The sequence below is a fragment of the Morone saxatilis genome, unplaced genomic scaffold (genome assembly GCF_004916995.1).
Source record: "Morone saxatilis isolate NCDOM2014 unplaced genomic scaffold, NCSU_SB_2.0 Contig20, whole genome shotgun sequence".
Classification (NCBI taxonomy): domain Eukaryota; kingdom Metazoa; phylum Chordata; class Actinopteri; family Moronidae; genus Morone; species Morone saxatilis.
In genome coordinates this window covers 18982538-18994952 of record NW_023339763.1, presented here as the reverse complement: position 1 = coordinate 18994952, position 12415 = coordinate 18982538, and the positions used below count along the sequence as shown (strand labels likewise).

At 38.7% G+C, this 12415-nt stretch overlaps 1 protein-coding gene across 1 annotated transcript in view; it reads left to right on the top strand.

The window, feature by feature from the left end:
- Window positions 1–3511, top strand: part of slc8a4a (solute carrier family 8 member 4a) — a 17010-nt gene extending 13499 nt beyond the window's left edge. The window contains exons 6-7 of the mRNA XM_035666912.1: window positions 2–166; window positions 1676–3511. Coding sequence (XP_035522805.1) covers window positions 2–166; window positions 1676–2055 — 545 coding nt within the window. The 3' untranslated portion in view covers window positions 2056–3511. The remainder of the gene's footprint in view (window position 1; window positions 167–1675) is intronic.
- Window positions 3512–12415: the final 8904 nt, after the last annotated feature.

Genomic DNA, 12415 nt, shown 5'->3' with positions numbered 1-12415 from the left:
CCCACTGAGTACTGGAACGGCTGGGCCTGCTTCTTTGTGTCCATTTCCCTCATTGGTGTTCTGACAGCTGTGACCGGGGACTTGGCCTCCCATTTCGGCTGCACCGTTGGTCTCAAAGACTCTGTCACCGCTGTGGTGTTCGTGGCCCTCGGCACCTCTGTTCCAGGTGGGCATCTGTGGTGTCTGTCAGCTGTAACAGCGGACTTATCCTGGGTTTCCACAGGGGTTTGCCTGTGCGGTACAAGCAGCTGCTTGGGGAGACTTGTGTAACCTCTGCCTCTGCCTGTGCTGTCAGAGTAACTCTCTCCAGGGCTCTTGCCTTGAACATTAACAAGCTGTAAACTAAGAAAAACAGTGTTTCACTTGTTAGTCTCTCTTTGCTGCCTAATTGTATTCCCATTTCACTATGTCCTAAACACTGCCACAGTGAGGCACAAATGAGAATATGAAAATTAGGTTTTGACAGGTTTTAGCTCAGTAAGTCCGACGCACACTCTCTTTCAAGTTGGCATACCAGTTGTGCTGGAAATATCCCTACATGAATTAGTTAGAGGGTAATCATTAAGAAGTTACAGCATTCACAGGTAATGTGTTTGCCGGGTTATAAGTTCATTTTGGTGGGTAGAGAGTTTCAGAGACATCATCTACTTTCTACATTTGTTGTGATTTACTTTCATCTACGAATGCATATCTGTGCTTTAGAAAGAGTCTGTGTAGTGCCAGGACAGGCTTTGAAGAATATGTATATAGAATATTTTTGTCACAGTTTAAAGTGTAAAAGTTGTTGTTGTTGTTGTTGTTGTTGTACATGGCTATAAGGAACATTGCAGTACCACTTTCTGTAAGACTTTATTTGGATAGTCCACCTATAGATACAACAATCTTCGTCCACTGTGGTTAAGGTTTGGTTAGGTTTAGGCACATCTTGGTCAGGGTATACACATATAGTCTATAGATAAATCCGTACAACATCTACAGGAAAATACTTCATAAACTATCTGTAGGCGGGCTGTCCAAATAAAGTGTTAGCCCACTTTCTAATAACTCAGGATGAAATTTCCAAAGGTAAATATATAGCTACAGTCAGGAGACTGTTCAGCTCAGTTTAGCAGGGAAACAGGTAGCCTGACTCTGTCCTAAAATAATAAAATATGCCTTCCAACAACTGTAATCTGAACAAAAGCCAGTGTGTCACAATTACAATCAGCCATTTTATTAACATTTGTTGGACTATTTATTTCTTGATTGGAATGTACTTTCAATATGTCACTAATAACATGTATAACTGCAAACTTGATGTGTTTTTAGAAAATGATACACTGATGAGCATTAACTAATGATTACCAACATTTAAGCTGGTAAATAGAAAAGAAACCAAAAGACAGCAGCCAAAGGGATTTTTTACAACCTGGAAACCTAAAACATGTTCTTATTTATGGTCTATAAATGGTCTGATCTATAAAGCACTGATAAATTATTATTATTCTTAATAACCATTGCATTTATTTATATTGCAATGAAATAGTCCCTGGTAGTTGTAGGGTTTAACGGAGGGTCTTAAGTGAATTTTTCCCCTGTGCACACCACTGATTTCCAACAGTAGGTGATTTGCACAAATTCTGTTGTTTCCTATTTATTTATTTTCGCTTAATTAATATCTCTTCTTCTCATACAGATACATTTGCGAGTAAAGTGGCCGCCATCCAGGACCAATATGCTGACGCCTCCATCGGCAACGTAACGGGCAGCAACGCAGTGAATGTGTTCCTGGGCATCGGGGTGGCATGGACCCTCGCGTCCGTTTACTGGAAAACCAAAGGCAAGGTGTTCAAGGTGGACCCGGGCTCCTTGGCCTTTTCCGTCACCCTCTTCACCATCATGGCGCTGGTGTGTGTGATGGTGCTGCTCTACCGCCGGCGTCCCAGCGTGTCTAACGGAGAGCTCGGGGGCCCAAGGACACCCAAGCTCATCACCTTCTTTATGTTCCTCTCCCTCTGGTTCATCTACATCCTGTTGTCCTCCCTGGAGGCGTACTGCCACGTGCCTGGCTTCTGAGACTGAGGGAAATGCACAGACACGGTTCCTCCTCTGTTTTTACAGTCTACTGAATGTGTTTTCTCTCTGTTTTTGTCTATTTTCACAAAGGTTTATAACTATTTGTATCATTAGTTATTATTGATACCGCACAATATCTGATTGACTTTGAATCTTTGGACTTTGGAACTTTGCTACCACTCACTATGCTGTGAAGTATAGCTTTAGCCACTGAAATTTAACCTGTTCTCAACTTTTGTTCTTTTTTTGAAATATTATTTTCCACTGGACATTTATCTAATCATTGCTATCAGCATCAAACCTTCTGTCACTTGACATGTAAAACTTCTGGCATCTTGTCCTCTCTCTGTGTGTGGACAATTATTTGAGTAATTCAGTGTTAAGAAAGCACAAGATTAAAGCAAGCAGTCAAAAGATTCCTTGTATTTTTGTAAGGTGTTGAAAAGGTGAAAATTATAGATGGTGCATGGGACGACATTATACTTTACATTTACATAAAAGGAAAGAACTTACTGAGACTGAAGTGAGATGTAAAACATATCTGTGTGTTGATATTTATTACTCAATCTATACATTAATTATTCATTATATATCATGTAAAAGATGAACATTGTGCGTGGGAGTTTTGTGAAAGAGTTGCTGTGTTTATTTTTGCACGTTATCAGATTAAGAGTTTCTTGGTAATCTATTTTAAAGTACTGTATGTAATATTTTGACATGGCTGTTGACGTGTTGATGTGTTCCTGTACATGTGAATCACAACTGTATCATAATCTTTTCACTGCCTGGTCCCCTTTCCCACGTCGCTTTCTCAATCAGTATCATGTTCAACATAGGCAGGGTTAAAAATGCCTCCTTTTTTTTTTTTTTTTTTTTACAACATAATTGACCTGGAGCAGAGTGCCCCCGCTTTAAATTGTAGTAAGATATATAAATTCTTTGAGCACATTTATGATTTTTTCATGTGATTTTGTGTGTGCCTGTGTGTGTATGTGTGTATCTGAGTGTGCGTGACACTTAAGCTCTTAAGCACAAATTGGTGAAAGGCATGGCACTATCTCGTCATTGACTCCACAAATGTTACTGGTGTTCATGACAAAAAAAGGTGCAGTCTGAGTATGGATACAAGAAGGATACCAGTTTTCTTATCTGTCACGCTGACACTGTGAATATTTTTTCAACAGCATCACTTTTAGAAAAAGCACAGCAGAGAGCAAAGATAACTGTAGGAAGAGGTCCTAATCATAGCACAATCACCAAACAGGTCTGTCATTTAGGGATGAAAAATGTGCTAAAAGAGAAGACATGTACAGCATTTCCTGAGAGTATCTCCTTGTGTCGCACAGCAGTTGATATTGAAGTTTGTTTTTTATTTAACCTAGAATCTGTAGAGCCATATTTATTGTACCAGTATTACAGTAGAGGTATTTATATGATCAATTTTAGTTTTATTGATATGCACGTTTAATGTATAAAAAGTGGAAATAAATGTTGCTGATTTATGATGCCATAAGATGCCTTGTTGTCTTAATTACACATTTTAAGAAGAAAGAAGAGTGAATACACACAGAAATCTGTTCTTTTTGAAGGTCTTTCAAAATTATTTCTACATCACTAAAACATGCGTTCTACATGTGTACTCATGAATGTTACCTTATTGAAATGCAAGATTTATCAGAAAATGAACTCTTATAATGAGGTATTATAAAACCAGCTGGATGGTTGTCTGGAAAAATGAACAAACACTTAAAATAAACATCAATAACAGACAAAACAGGATTTTCTAACAATATAATGCCACTCTGCAAATGGCAGCCAATCTTTTATTCTCCTTTATCTTTTACTTAAACGTGCTTATGAAACAATGTAATACTGAAGCCTCTGTATGACCTACATAAACAAACAAGACCATCACTGAGAAAACTGGATATTTTCGTAGTTATTCTTAATGCCTGTCACCGTGTTGGATTTGGTCGGTTTCCCTTAAAATCAATTAAATGAGATGGCTTTTGTCCACAGGGGCTGCCAGAATCAGAACAAAATGCCAGTTCCTGTAGGGGCTTTAAGTAAAAGTGCCAGCACACTAATGTAAAAATACTCCTACTACTACTTTATAAATAAAAGTGCTAATCCAAGGTCAAGAAGGAATGGGCTGAGGGGGTTTCTGAAGATATTTAAACATTTGACAAGCAGCTGAGCCACTAGCAGCTTAACTCTGCAGAAGGATGTATTATACAGTATATATTAGTTTAAATCCTTTATACAGTTCAGTAGTTTAGTCTAGTGGTCCTAACATTGGGGTTGGGCCCTCTCCAAAGGGTCTCAAGATAAATATAGTGGTTGTGAGATAATTATTGAGGGTTGGAAAAAAGAAGAAAAAAAAAAAAGTTCTGGTACATAAATGTATATTCACTTAGCCTGGACTTTCCTCTTTTTTCTCATTAAAATAATACGATTAGTATCATTAATAGTCAAGGAAAACAGGATGAGGTGTGTCCTGATGAAAAGGACCTTTAGTTAGGTGATTATAGGTTTATGATTGCTGATGCTTAACAATTTATATATATATATATATATATTTGAAAGATTTGAAAGATATTTTGAAAGATTAATATAGACAGAGGATTGTTATTATTTCTTGCACACTGTCACTCCTGTGAATTTTTTGGACTGTGAGATTACCTTGTGCTTTGTGCTTTGCTCAAGCATTCTTTTTTCTTTCATGGATTCTTTGAAAACAGAAGAACAGAGTCCCACACATTGTGAATGCTCTGGCAGGGTTTGTATTAAAGGTCACTCCTGCTGTATGTGATGAAGGTCTGAGGATTGAACACTGTTCAGAACAGAACTTTTTGTCCTGTAGATTTTCTTTCTTTTGCATCAGTCTTAAGAAACTAATAGTCTCACAAAACAACTAAAACATAAAACAGCACCATGTCCATAACAATGCATTCCAGTGCTGTACAGACATTTAGCCAGAACCAGATTATTTTGATGATTTTCATGATTTTTTTCCCCCACCGTGCTTAATAATCTCCAGTGAAAGGAGTGTTTGTACTGGCCTGTTCACATCTATGGGATTTGATAAAGGCCAGCTAGTTTAAATTATTGTTCTGTTTACAAAAATCTCTTTGTAAAACCATTTATTTCAATAAAGGCTTAGGAATATTATTACTTGTCATCCATATTTCCCAGCTCTACCATTTTGCTGTATTAAACAGGAAATGAGCCATGGACTTAATATGCATCCACATGCTGAGGCTGGATTGGTTTCGTACTTGCTGCCAGGAGCATGCTGGGATATGCTCCAGACCCCTGAGAAGAAATAAGCAGGTAGAGAAAATGGTCGATAAAGAACTGGTAAAAAAAAAACAACAACAAACTGATGTGATACTTAATTGATCCTTTTTGATTTTTGCTTTTTCAAGGTCAGCTACAAATACAGCGTTCTGACCTGCCACTCCTGATGGTGGCCAGTTTGGTTAAAGCTGCAGAAGTACATATCTTTGTATTGAAACCACAGACAATTATCTCCAGACTGCAGTTCCCCTCAGTTCTACAGATCTTTTTTTTTTAGCATCTTTTAGCTCTAATGTTTTAAATCACTCTCATCAGTGTTTTTTTTCCCAGCAGTATAGCTGTTTTCAGTGAATAAGCTCTGATTAGCCCACTGTAAGCTACCCAACAGCAAATTACAGACAAAGTTAGCAAATATAGCAGCTAAAGAGACAGATATTTCCCTCAGGAGTTCGAGGAGGACTAAAAGGAGAGTGAATATTGGACTTATTTTCACCAGATAGCCATAAGCACAACTCCAAAGGAAGCTAATAATGCTAATGTTTCTCTGCTTGCTAGCAAGTTCGATTCAGTTTTAAAAAGGGGATGTTAAAGCTTACTGTACTGCCCCCAAGTGGCCAAAAAATCAGTGAATGTAGGTTTAAGATTGGGCAACTAAAACTTTTTCATTTTCGGAAACATGCTTATTCGCATTGTTGATGAGTGTTATGTAAGAGGATCAATATGACTCTGTACAATAAAGCTACAGCAAGCAACTTGTTAGTTTAGCTTAATGGGAGATGTTTGCTGGGTTAGTGCCACTATTTACAAATTGTGTTCTGGGGATACACAAACTGACGTAGGGGGTATATGAAAATAAAACTGTAAATAAATAAAGAACTGAAAATAAAAAATTAAATGATTTGCATTTTTAGTCAAACTGTTAGTCTGATAACATGCTGAAATGAAGTTGTAAATAGTCTGAATACCCCAGTTGAATTTCCAAAAATAGACTTACTTAATTGCCTCCAGTCTGCAGCAAAATAATTACACTAGGAAAAAATAGCTACAGGTAAGTTACTTAAAGCAAAGGCATAACAGTAAGCTCCCTCGTGAGAATTACACTTGCTGATATCATGATATAGATAAGATATAGAGAAGCGGGCACTCATACCGGTTGCTGCACTTAAATGGATAAATGATTAATAAGAGTTGATTCCCTGTCCACATAGACACCAAGTGTTACTACCAGTAGTGGGGATATGATCAAGGATGCTCTGACTGACACTGGCCTCCTGCTAATGACAAACACATGAGGGAGGTGGTCAAGAAACAGTAGTAAGCAGCTGAACAAATGAACAATGAAATCCTTTTTCTGCTGAGGATATTGTCTCTTACCGACTAACTGTAGCACATATTTTATATTTTCCATTTACTGTTTCCTTCATATATTTGCTAAATATTTAGCGCAGATCATGCTCAAAAAGCATGAATACTGGATCTGTTTTGCTACTTCAACTTAGAGCTTAGAGGAGGTGTCACTTACACCTCCTGGGACCAGATGAATCAACAGAACTTTGGCCACAGATCGTGAAGTAACCTCCTAATCAGATATAAAGAGGCTTAGAGAAGGACATTGAAATTCAACACTGTCCTCCATGCATTCTGCTCTGAGATGAAGGAGAACTCTGCCAGTATGAACCACTCATAATGAAACCTCCGCTCTACAAGACACGTCAGGAGGTAAAATTCTTGGGGGGATGTTAAATTATTTCAGCAATGGAGAATGGGTTATAAAGATTACATATATTAAGGATACAAGCTCTTTGTGTAATCATAATTACACAATCATTCCTCACAGTCATTATTGCTGCAGTGTTAAATTGTGACACATTAAGAGGTTTCCAGATGTTTTCAGTGAAGAAATGTGAAACATACACTCACATTATCTAATTTACAGCACAGGTGTCAAATGTGATAAATCACATTAGCAGATTTACACATCATTACATTACCAAATACAGCAGGTGCAAGGTTATTCCTAACTCCTTCACTGGGATGTGAACTGCTGTCTGGCCCATGCTGTTAATTCAGGAATCTAAGACTTCTCTTTACACATTACAGTCACAGCTGTGAATGGGCCTGAATTAAAGCTGGTGGGTGAAGTGTCTCCAGTGTTGGCAGGCAGAGACAAGTGGACCAATGTGTCAAGAAGTAGTAGTATTTGTAGCAGTAGCAATACATTCTCAGTGTGGAGGCTGATGTGAGACACACATTTTAGAGGTAGCAAAGCACAGCTCAAACATAGTTATAATAGGGGGGAGCGGGTAATGTTTTACCACTGCTTGCTTTTAATTCCTCTAATCATGAGAAAGCTTGGGTGATCAGAGGTGTCAACGCAGAGGTTTGCATGGGGGGCCGACTTGAAAGACCCTCAGCCAGGGCTTTTTTCCAAGGCTTTAAGTGGACACAGACCATCAAAGTGCCGGCTGGTTAGCATACGGTTTGTGCCAAGTTGCTGTTTGGCAACAGTCTGTGATGTCTTTGTCGAACTAAAACAGCATCTGGGATTCTTTTATAGAGCTTTTAAATAGGGGCTCAAAAAATATTTGGTGAAATGGGATGGTAGTGGGACAGAGTAAAGACTGCAGGCCAACAGGCTTTGTAGCTGAGGCTCAAAAAGCAGCAAAAAAAGGCCATAAGAGATGAATGCACATCGATTTATGTGAAGAACATACCCAGGCTGAATGTCTCTGCCTGCTGTTTTTCTCAGCAGCCATGACAGCTAAAATGTCTTTAACTGCTAAAATTAGTCTGGAACTGTTCTACTTCATGATTTCACACAATGAGAAGATCATTTCCTGGTCAGAAAGACATCCCTATCAATCATCTCCTATCCTCATGAAGAGAGTAAAGTGGATTTTTGTAAGACAGCCAGAAATAACATACTGATACAAATAATGGTTTCAGTGTTCGTGTGCCTATTTGAGAATACTTTTAATGGAAATCAAATTAAAGACAGAGTAAGTGTGACAGAACGGATCAAACATGTAAGTTTTGAAGGTATTACATTTTTATCAGGAAAATAATATAATAGGCACATTATAGAGGTATATCATCTTTATTATTTAGGAAAATTTTATTAACATTGAGAAGAATCTTTTGGCAGGAAAGGAATATGATAATCATAGATGTGTTTTTATTTGTGTATAATCACCAGAAAATAAGAATTGTTATGGGATTTTATTTTATTTTTTACCTTAGAATGAGTCTTTTATATCTACAGTCGCCTTCCATGGAGTCCATGTTGAACTGCCATGTTTCTGCAGAAGGGACAAACCAAACTCTGGCTCTACAAGGGAGCGTTCACGTTTTTCACCCATTTTGCGACCACCACAGTTTGTCCTTTGTGCAACTACAGCACTAAATCCTACACACTGGACCAAAAATGCATCCATTAAAAAAGAGCACAGCAAATAAAAAGCCTAACTTTTACTGATGAATATTATTATACTAACAGTGGTATTACTATCTTTACTTAAGTATAGAATTGGAATAGTTCTTCTTCCAAAGATTATTTATCAATCAGCTAACTGACAACCTAATCAAGGAATCAAGGAAATGTATTAACCATTATACAATACAAGGTGAGGTCACAAGGAAATAATTCTGCAGTGCATATTTTAAATTTGCATCTGGGGGAATGTAAACAACAACAACAACAAGACAGTGACGATAATATGGTTTCTTTTTCACATAAAAAGTTAATTTGAGAAACAGTATCCATCAGCTTTGACCTACAAACCTACAGTGTAATAAAACCAATTCTTTCTTTCATGTTTCTGTCATGTGTTACATATATTATTATAGTAATCCTTTAATTAAGTAATAGTACCAATACTGCAGTAGAAAAACACTTCCTTGCAAGTTAAGTATTATTAGCTAAATGTACTCAAATTATCAACAGTAAGAGTACTCATAATGCAGAAAAATGGCCCCTGTGAGCATTATAGCCTATGCTATTAGCCTATACGCTATATTATAAATATGTTATTATTATTAACATCATTGTGCAAGCATAGCATTTCACTATTGTAGCTGGTTTAAGTGGAGAAACTGTGAACTATTACTAACACTGCATGTTATGAGCTCATATGTTTTATATATAAAATCTAAACTATCAAGTAACTATAGCTGTTAAATAAATGGAGTATAACAAAAACAACATTTCCTTTAATAAAGCAGCATGCATTTGTCCCCCCTCTTCCTCCTCTTCCTCCTCCACCAGCCCGCACGTGCTGCGTGCTCGCTCCTGAGCCCCTTCATCTCGTGCGCTTCGCCATTGGTCTGGGATGATGTCATCCACAGTGGAGACAATAGAGCCCACCTCCCCGTCAGTGTCTCCTCACACACGCATCGCAGCTCGGAGTGACACACGCGTGGACGTGCCGCCAGCTGAGTTAGCCAAGCACTCCCGATGACATTTATTTATTCACCTGTTTATCTCAAACTCCGCCAAAGCTGTCCAGCCTCCAGTCAGACCAGCTCTCTTTTTTATTTTCTTGGTTGTTGTTGTTGTTGTTTTTTTTAAATACATGAAGAAACGAGCAGGCAGGGAAGGTGTTACACATCTGGATCATACCAACGCATCGGCTCGTGCTGCCCGGGCCACTACAGACATGAGGATTCCTCCTCCCGCTGCACATAAATGATGAACACACCACAGGACCGCCACTGTTGATGTAAGTGATGTTTGTTTCTAGCAGCGTGACTTATTGTGGTGGTCGGACCGCTCGGCCTGTCGCCTGTGTGTCCCCCATCAGCAGACTGTGCTTAGTACAGCGGCTGTCACAGCACTACGTGTTGGTCAGGTCAGGCTGCAGCAGAGAACAACCTCCTCCTCATTGTCTTTATGCTTCCCGTGTATTTTGAATTTACAGTCAAACTGATGGCACAAAATAAAGCAGCGCGTCCCCGTGTTATGCACCGCTGCCCGGAGGAGGTAAGCAATTCTGATTGTTTGGCATAAGAAGCGGCGGTGTGTATTATTCATGGGGATAAATCACTGCAGCCATGTGAAAGAACCATGTGTACAACAACAAATGGACACTAACTGTACATGTCCACACTTGATCAGAGTGAGTGAGCGAGTGAAGGTGCAGGCCTGCTGGCTCGGGCCCTGTCGCCCACATCAGCTTCACTTCTCATCATGGTAAAGGTTCAAAGAATGTGCAACGAAGATGCGATTAAAAATACAGAGAAATTAGGCAGTGCGCCATCTAGCGATTGTGTAAACAGGAACTAATAGATTTTCCATGACTGGCCTGCAGAACAGCCCTTTAAACAACAATGCAGAGGAAGGAATGAACATATTAATATCTGGTTGGCTGCTGCTGAGGAGATGCAACAAAGAGCTGATAGAGGAGAGATGTGCAGCATGTGAGCACACTGTGCATATTCTAAATAGATGTTTCATAGTCAAGCGTCAAGCCTCTGTCAACAGTGGCAGTCGTGCACAAATTGAGCAGAAACAAAAGGAAGTGTAAGTAAAAGCAGACAGGGAGCAGACTCACACATACTGATGATGATCAGAGCTTTTTGTGAGCTTCATTTGGAAATAAAAACAATCTGTGTATTTAAGGTTAAAGCTTACTCATTTATTTGATCAAACATTAACTGTGGTAGTGGGGCAGGTTGTTCATGTAGAGGCACTAACTTCACCAGCAAGACACACAGACAGACGAACCACTGCAGTGCATTTGCAGAAAGGACACATACAAAGCAATTTAAAACCTAAATCTGTATTAAGCTATATTTCCCATGCTAATGTGGCTCTGAAACATGACAGTTTCTCTAGTGGACATCCAACTGAGACTGCTTTTAGTTCATATTTTGGTTTCCTGGTCTGAACTATAGAGACTGTAGAAAGACTCAGTGCTTTAATCAATTCTTCCCCTATATAAAATAAAACCATGGGCCGCCATTACCGGTGATGGTGTAATGTTTCAGTGGAACAATAATTAAATTGACTTTGAATCTCTAAGGAAAGATTCAGTGTATTGTCAGATCTTACTCTCTACATGACTGCAAAGATAACATTTAAAAAACATAACAAGGGGATTGCTCAGGAAGACAAAATGATGAACCCTTAAAAATATTTACTAAATATTTATGAAATATATTGTGGTGACATCTTAAAATGCTTTTTTTCTCCCCAACCAAAGCTCAGGTGGTAAGACTCTAAACAGCATACAGATGTTTGTTTATGTGTTGGCCGTGCGATGACCTATCCTGTTTTCCTGCCTTTTACCCAGTGCATGCTGGGATAGTCTCTGATGAGTCTGAATGCACATAGACAGTGAATGAATTATCTGTGGACTTCACAAGAGAAGTGAAGTGCTGCTGTACTTAAGAGCTAGCACAACCTTGGCAACAACAGCTAACACTGTTGATGTGTACAGTGACGAATGACCTGACTCGATGGCTCTCCTGGTTGAACCAACACTGAACCAGCACCAGAACTAGCACTCTAGGTTGAGTTGAAACGGGGTACGTGATTTAATGCAGTGTGATTTAATATAATTTTATCTCATACTTTTACCCATTAAAAGAATTGAAATAAAATGTTGCCTGTCATATAAAAATGTAAAATGTAATGTAAAATTTATGTACTTTTGTTTCAAGTTGGTCCCCAATTCTCTTTAGTCAGTGACACAAAGGTTTGTTAAAGGAAAACAGGGTTAACACAGGCCAGTACACTGCGTTAAGTGAGTAGTAATTTACAGGCCTCCCAGGATGAAATTCAATGTTAAAGTATGAAACTAGACAATAAAATGTATCGTTAGGGTTTCTTACATAGCAGAGCTCTGGCAGTCGGTGGCTCCAGACAAGACTGAACACTCCACCTTTAATAATGATAGTTTCATTAAGCGTCCTGAATTCTAAATGTTGATGCTGCAGGCCCACAGCCTGCGGGGGGTTTTGTGTTGTTGTTTCCATGCACACTCTTTCACTTTCTTGTTTGAGGTTTTCCTTCAAGGATATGGAGATGGTCTGGCATAAATTCCACAGGGGGAATACAAAC